The sequence below is a fragment of the Apium graveolens genome, chromosome 6 (genome assembly GCF_009905375.1).
Source record: "Apium graveolens cultivar Ventura chromosome 6, ASM990537v1, whole genome shotgun sequence".
Classification (NCBI taxonomy): Eukaryota; Viridiplantae; Streptophyta; class Magnoliopsida; order Apiales; family Apiaceae; genus Apium; species Apium graveolens.
Window position 1 is genome coordinate 104,851,771 of NC_133652.1, and position 8,199 is coordinate 104,859,969.

General features: G+C 36.8%; 1 protein-coding gene across 1 annotated transcript; it reads right to left on the minus strand.

The window, feature by feature from the left end:
• Positions 1-95: 95 nt before the first annotated feature.
• Positions 96-3,221, minus strand: LOC141666559 (scarecrow-like protein 22). The gene is made up of 2 exons (XM_074472624.1): positions 2,797-3,221; positions 96-2,585 (listed from the first exon to the last, which is right to left on the minus strand). The coding sequence occupies exon 2, from the start codon at positions 2,583-2,585 to the stop codon at positions 471-473; it is 2,115 nt and encodes a 704-aa protein (XP_074328725.1). The 5' UTR covers positions 2,797-3,221; the 3' UTR covers positions 96-470.
• Positions 3,222-8,199: the final 4,978 nt, after the last annotated feature.

An 8,199-nucleotide genomic window follows, 5' to 3' on the forward strand; every position in this document is an offset into this window, starting at 1 on the left:
TATTAAGAAAAATCTAGAAGTTGAAATTGACATGAACATACAAATGCTATTCGATAAAAAAACAACATGCATTTAATAAACAAGATGAAGAACCAGAGAGAAGGGGGAGAGATCCCCATATTCATTTCTAACCATCTTGTCGGTTATATAAGTGCTATAATCATTCAATGGAGAATTGCATCCTTTTCAGCATAGAGATATAATCATAGAAAGCCATTGGTCCAAATAAAATAATGACTACTAAATGCTGCAGTTTATGTTTTCTGCACTAGGATAATATAGTCTGCCTAAGTCAAGACTACATGGATAATAACCAGATTAGACTTGGATGGAAGTAAATATACAAACATAAGTCGTAATGAGATACCACAATCAGGGTTTAATATATATTGAAGGTACCTAAAGATTAAAGTCAGTTAAAACCTCTGCTCTGTGCACAAAGGCCAAAAGACTTGACAATCCGCAGCTCTTCAGCACCTCCAAGCTGAAACTGACATGAGCTCACGGTTCTGCCAGCACAACACAAGTGATGCCTGGTGCTTCTCCATATGAAATCCCCTAACCTGGGTTCTCTTCACCAAACATTCAGCCTGAGTTTCAGCAAAGTTACTAAATGCCACTGGTGAGAAACCCATCGAGGAAAAAAATGATTTCCAAGGAAGCATCTGTTCGGGATAGTGGAGGCGCCCTGAAACCATACTTCTGATGTTCGGCTGAAAAAGAAACCTCTCCATTTTGCTGACAGTATCAGAAGTTATATTAGCAGCATCCAGCGAATTGAAGAGAATCTCGAAGTATTGAAGGGTATGAAGGAGGTGTTGTGGGCAGGGGAGATCAACTCGTTCACATCCACGGTCCATGGATACCATTAATTTTGGAGAGAGCCGCTTTATAAAGGACAGGAGAGAGGGAAGGGCGGGCAGGTGATTTGAAGCAGACCAGATAGGAAAATTCACAGCAACTGCTTCATTTTCCAGTGAAATCGAGTAAGAATTTGGGTCAAACGAGTCAAAATTCACTATTTCAAGTTCAAAAGAAACACCAATATCAGTAGCAAATTGTGTCAGATTTTCGTGCATAAGACCCAACTCAATAGGATGGTGGGTTGTGGGGGAGGCAAAAGCAGTAATTTTTAATGAGGGAGGACTTCTGTCCGTCCTTGGAAGCTCCTGCAAGAAAGAAGACCATTGTGCACCAAACCCAATATCAAAGTCTATGATATGAATGTTATCTGCATTGCCAAGTGCTTCAAGAAGAGCCTGGTTTGATGTAAAATTCATAAATTGAATCAATGGTGAAACTTCTGAAAGCACTTTATAAGCACCTATCTTAAACATACCATCGACTGGTGTAGGAATTCTTGATGAAATAGTGGATACCGGATCAGATATTTCAAGGAGGGAAGTTTGCAAAGCTTCCTTGAAATAAAAAGCAGCCCTTTGGAAAGGCTTTATATTAAGAGAAAGCTGGTGATTGAGCCGCGCCAATATCGCTTGCGCGTGTGAGAAATTCCCAGACAATATTAACTCTGTTGCCTTATAAAGCTGGTCATATATTACCTGTTGCTGCTGCTGATGGAGGTGGCTTGCAGCTGAAATTTGCTCGCGAACGCCACCTATTAACTCCTGCTTTGGAGTAATAAATGGTTTCTGTAGAAGCTGATGTGGAGGTAGCAAATTGAACTGGTTAGCGAAACCCATTTGAGGCTGTTTCATTGACTGTAGAAACCCATCAACAAACGGAGTTCTAGTGGCACCAGTATTGCTGTTTGGTATGCCAAGGTTGTGCCTTTTCGGTTGAGGCTCAATTTGATGCTGGTCTTTTTGGCTATTATTATTAGCTAGTAATAATACAGATGACATGTCAATATTGTTCATATTCTGGCTTAAAAACTGATGATTCGTGGGCAAAGCAGAATTGGGGTTTTGTGGATTAGGGGTGTAATTCAAAACCCTGGAATTTGGAGCTAAAGCTGAAGTCAGAACAGAATTTGAAGCCCCTAAACTTGAATTGAAATTAGATACCACATTACCCCAAGGCTGAACACCAGAGGTGTCTTCGGTTTCTTTATTGCTTTCGCCTTGCAGAAGCTGTTTCAAGCTCAAGGAAGTCTCACCAACATCTCCAGAAATCCATCTGAGCTGGTCATGTGATGCCGAATCCGAAAACAAACTTTCCCAATCTTCCAATCCATTTCCAAGACCAAACCTTTGAGGATTTCCAGCTCCAGAAATGGGATGCAGCTCCGCCGCCCACTCATCTTTCATGCCACAATTTTCTTGCTCATTTTCCGGTACAGAAACTTGCCATTTGTGGTTCATAGTCTCCTCAGAAATGAACACCAAGCTGGAGGAGTTGTTAGGACCACTACCACCACCACCAGAGCTGGCGTTGCCACCACCCCCTCCGAAAGAAGACGAGAGAGTGGAGGTGGAGGTGGAAGGGCTAGGACTCCTTTTAGTGTCCAAACCAAAGAGGGGTTCATGAATGCTAGTCAAAATTGCTTCTTTCTTGCAATTTGCTTCAAAGCTTGAACCTTTATTATTATCTACTATTTCTTGTAAGTTGTATCCTATTCCTCTCATCTGAAAACATTAAACCAAGACATTTCAGACCCTTTCTTTAACAAATATAGCTAAGTACTAATCCAACAAACAACATAACAACAAAACACAAGATATATGTATACACATATATTAAAACATCAACAGACCTGCCTTGAAAGTTCAAACCAAACCAGAAACATAAAATCAAGAAACCAAAAGATAAATACACACACAAAATCAACTAACTTACCTGTAACCAAAATGGGTTTTTTTATATCTTCCAGATTTGAAAAGTTGAGTGAGAAAGACTTAAGGCCAAGAATATGAATCTCTCAAGAACCCCATGTTCTTGTCTTCATTTCAGTGTCTTCTCTTTCATTTAACTTCCATCTTTTCAGCTCAGCACACAGGAAGCTGCATACCTTCCCAATATAATTACAAAAAGGCCCCTGTTCTTCTTCTTGTTCTTCTTATTATTATAAAAGAAACAGCTGTAGCTTCTTGTTTCTTATCTTCTTTAATTCAACTTTTTACCCTCTTGAATGTTAACTTTGTAGATCTAGTACTGTTTTTGTGTAGGCTTCTGTGTTCTGCTGCCATGGATGCGTACATCATGAAAAAGGGCAAACAAAGCTGGCCATTTTCTCTTTCACATACAAACACACACAACAATCTCTTTTTTTTTCTTTTTCTGATATTTCTTTATCTCTGTGTACAACATTTAATTATTATTCCTCATTAATTTTATTTTCTCCGTCTCACTCAATTTTTTATTAGATTGAGCACGGACTTAAGAAAAAATATAAATTAATAGAGAAAAGTAAGAAAATTGGGTAAAATGGTGAGACCAATCATTATTAATGTATAAAGTGATTAAAGTGGAGTAAAGTAGTACATTCAATTGATTTATATTCTAAAACTTTACTACTTTTGGGAAGTAATTATACGGACACACAAAAAATAAAAATGTAAAAAAAATAAGTGGGAAGGAAGGAGTAATACAGAAATGGGGGTACAACGATAATTCGTGGAGACCAGTATTAATTATTAAACGACATTTTCATCATTCAAGTACTGTTTGTATGGGGTTAGATGTCATATTCATGAATCATTTTTTTCACTTCCGGTGACTCGATTTCGGAGGTAAAACAAGTTGTTTCTGAATGGTTTTCACATACAATCTACTCAACATCAACCAGACAACATGATCGAGTCAAACAACCACAACTGATGATCTGAACACGACATTCGGTCTATAACTTTTGGGGCGAAAGTACGACTTTACGAAAAACTTGACCAAAATTAACGAGTAATATCATAAAAGAAGCTTACGAGCATACAAAGCTAAATACATGGTCAAAATCACCAGACAAATATTATATTAGCCGGAAAATGAATTAAAGTCGCGTACACAACTCTCGGTTTGACCAAAATAATTCGTACATGAACAGTCACAATACAGATATCAAAAATATAATAATTAAATTATTTAAATCATCAAAATAACGAGAAAAGTCATAAAGCCAAAGGCCCAATTTTGACCCAGAACCCTAAATCTGAAATTTTCAAAATAGTCATCATTTGTGATAATTGATAAGAAATGGAAAAAAAAAGTTCGAGAGCTTCAAATTGGTTACTTGAAGACTCGATTATGATACCACTACACCTCCAACTAAGTTGGGGCAATATAGTTTATGGGAAAATAAAATTAGGGATGTGTGCTTTTGTGTTTACAAAAATGGACCGAGTTACAAATGAATATGATTATGTGATGAATGGATTGAGTATTAACTATTTGGGTGGGTCAAAATTTAATCTGGCAGTTGATTTTCTAACTTAACATTCTCCTTCTCAAGTCATCCCTATTTGATGAATGCGGAATTCTATATTTGTTTAATGATTTAGGTGAAATATTTAAGATGTTGAATGACTGAACTCAATTTTTGTTTAGTTAAATGACCCAACTGAAAACTACTAGTGAATTGAGTGAAGAATATGTCATTTAACTTAAATGACATATTTTTGATAATATGTCAGAATATGTCACTCAATTTTTGATTATCAGAATATGTGATTGAGTTTTGATTATTAGAAACTCCCCCCAAGTTTATGGATCTTTGATTTGAGAAAGGGGAACTTTCTGTAAGTGATCTATTCTGACTTTCAGCTTCTTTTGATGACCCGACGGATGGTGAATTTTGAGTACCGACGGATGAAGCTGGTTGTCTCCCGACGGATAAGGCAGATTGTCTCCCGACGGATGAAGCATTTTGTAACTCGATAGATGTTGAATTTTGTGCTTCATTGGTAGAGGATTTTTCTGCATTATCCTTTGATACTGTTTCTTGATCACTTTCATCACTACTGTCATCACTAACCATCTCCACATTGTCAAATTTGAGGCTCTAATGGTAATCTCCATCTTGCAGGCCTTCAATCTTTTTATCATAAAAAATAACATGTATTGATTCCACAACAATGTTGGTTCTCAGATTGTAGACTCTATATGCTTTACCAACAACATATCCAACAAAAATCCCTACATCCGCTTTAGCATCAAACTTCCCATTCTGATCAGTTTAATTTCTCAAGATATAACATTTGCAGCCAAAGACATGAAGAAAATTTAGAGTTGGTTTCTTATTCTTGAACAATTAGTAGGGAGTCATGCATTTTGCTTGATTAACTAAAGAAATATTCTGAGTGTAGCATGCAGTATTTACAGTTTCAGCCCAGAAATACGTTGGTAATTTGGATTCTTCAAGTATTGTCCTTGCAGCTTCAATAAGTGATCTATTCTTTCTTTCCACTACTCCATTTTGTTGTGGAGTTCTTGCTGCTGAAAATTCATGTAAAATCCCATTTTCTTCACAAAATGCTCTCATGACAGAATTTTTGAATTCAGTTCCATTATCACTCCTGATTCTTCTAACTTTGAAATTAGGATGATTGTTGACTTGCCTTATGTGATTGATGATGATTTCACTAGCCTCATCTTTGGACTTAAGGAAATATGTCCAAGAGAACTTTGAGAAATCATCTACAATTACTAGGCAAAATCTTTTACTATAGATGGACAACACATTGACTGGTCTAAACAAATCCATGTGTAGCAGTTGCAAAGGTTCTTCAATTGTTGAATCAAGCTTCTTTCTGAATGATGCTTTAATTTGCTTTCCCTTTTGGCAAGCATCACACAGTTCATCCTTAGAAAACTCCACTTGAGGAATGCCTCTAACCAGTTCTTTCTTTACAAGTTCATTCATGGTCTTGAAGTTTAGATGAGATAGCTTCTTGTGCCAAAGCCAACTTTTATCTTGACTTGCTTTACTGAGAAGACAAGTAATAGATTCTGCATTTGATGAGTTAAAGTCATCTAGGTACACATTTCCTTTTCTCACACCAGTGAGAACCACTTTGTTGCTTCTCTTGTTTGTCACAACACAGGCTCCTGAGGTGAAGGTTACTGAATTGCCTTTATCATATAGCTGGCTGATACTCAACAAATTATGCTTGAGACCATCCACTAAGGCAACCTCCTTAATGATGACATTGTCTTTTGAAATCAAGCCATATCCCACAGTATAACCCTTGTTGTCATCTCCAAAAGGAATACTTAGGCGAGCTCTCTCCTTGGACTCTGTGAGCAGGGTAGAATCACCAGTCATGTGTCTTGAACAACCACTATCTAAGTACCATAGATTCTTTCTGTTTCCCTGCACACATTAAAATCAAATCAAGTTAATTTTGGTACCCAAGTTTCCTTGGGTCCTGCCTTGTTAGCTTTCTTTTTCTGTTTCTTAGGTTTAATCTCATTTGACTTGAGGATATTAGATTCATCCTTATTCATTTGAGTTGGACCTTTGAAACCATTCATTACAACAGAATTATCATGCACATTTTGATTAACAGGAAATGGCATGCTATTAGTGAACATGTTATTCCATTTGGGCATGCTAAATGGCATTTGAGGCATACTAAATGCAGCATAATAAGGATTAGGTGCAAATGGCATATTAGCAAATTGTGCAATCATATTCTATGTAGATATAGCATTCATAGGCATAGAAGGTATGGCATTCATGTTGGGAAAAGGAGGTGGCACAGATATGGAAGTAGGCATGGCAGTTTTGCAATTAACAGACATATGATTTACACTACCACACTTAACACAAATTTTTCTTGGAGCATACTTATCAGGTGTGTAGTTGTTATGCTTGTTAATCCCTACTTTACCATTTCTATTATTTTTCCTTTTAGCCTCTATTTTAACCTCAATCTTTTCTAGTCTGTCATTCAATTGCTTGATAGACAGATGACCAACATTTACTTTCGTTTCCTTCTTCACTTGACTAGATTCTCCTGTAATGAAGTTTTTGGAAACTGATCCATATTTTTCATTTAATTTGGCAAGTTTGGCTTTACTCACAGGTTTGCTCACAGCTGACGGATGAGGATTTATATCACTCGACGGATAATCCTTTTGATTATCTGATGGATGACTTTCATCATCCGTCGAGTCCACATCTGTTAGCACTCCTTCAACCAAACTGGATTCCAGTTTCTCCTTATTCTTCTTCCAGGTTGCATCACAAAAGGACTCAATACCTTGAACTTTGGTGATTTGAGCATGAACATCTCTAGATGTTTTCCATGCCTTAATCACTTCCTGTTCTCCTTCAAGCTGCTTCTTCAAGATCTCTTCTTTCTTCAAGAACTCAGTTAATTCATCCTTAGCAATTTTACACTCAATTCTCAATTTTTCAAATTCAATAACCTGAGATTCTAGCACATTATTCCTCTCACTTAAAAACAAATTATTTTTTTTAATTTTAGTACTTTCCTTAGTAAGAGACTTAAGTGTAACATGCAAATGATATAATTCTGTAGACATGTCATTTATTGCATCATTACACTCAGCTTTAGATAAATATGTAAGGTTAGTGGTAATTACCTGATTACTTGAAGAACTTGTCTCTGTTTCATCAGACTTGGCCATTGGGGCTAGATTGATATAGCTGACATCATCATCCTCATCCAGACCATCTACTGCCCAGTCATTTTCTTGTGTAATGAAAGCCCTTTCCTTTTGTTTAAGCAACTCAAAATATTTCTGTTTATAATCCACAGGCTCAAACTTCTTCTTGCTGGAATCTGACTTTCTACACTCACTGGCAAAGTGCCCTGCCAAGCCACATTTGAAACATTTGAATTTTGATTTATCCACCATGTTTCTATTTGGATTAGCTGCTCCAAAGTTCTTCTTGAACTTGAGCTTGGAAAATCTTCTGGAAAGAAATGCTATATGTTCATCAATGTCATCCATATCATCTTAGCTCAAAGAATCTTCGTTTTCTGCTACCAGTCCCTTGCCCTTATTTTCACAGACCTTTGAAGTAGACTCAACAGCTTCTATCTTCATCTCCTTCTCTTTCTCTAACTCAGCAACCAGTGCAATGGATCCTCCTTTCTTTCTCCCTTTCTCCATTCTTTCATCTTGCTCTATTTCAAGCTCATAAGTCTTTAGAATGCCATACAGTCTCTCTAATGTAAACTCCTTGTATTCTTGTGAGTTTCTCAATGAGACTGTCATTGGTTTCCATTCCTTTGGTAGGGATCTCAGAAATTTGAGGTTAAAATTTTTGGTTTGGTA

Bases quoted from the DNA above. Each gene is read 5' to 3' on its own strand.
- LOC141666559 (XM_074472624.1), bottom strand. From the start codon at position 2,585: ATGAGAGGAATAGGATACAACTTACAAGAAATAGTAGATAATAATAAA.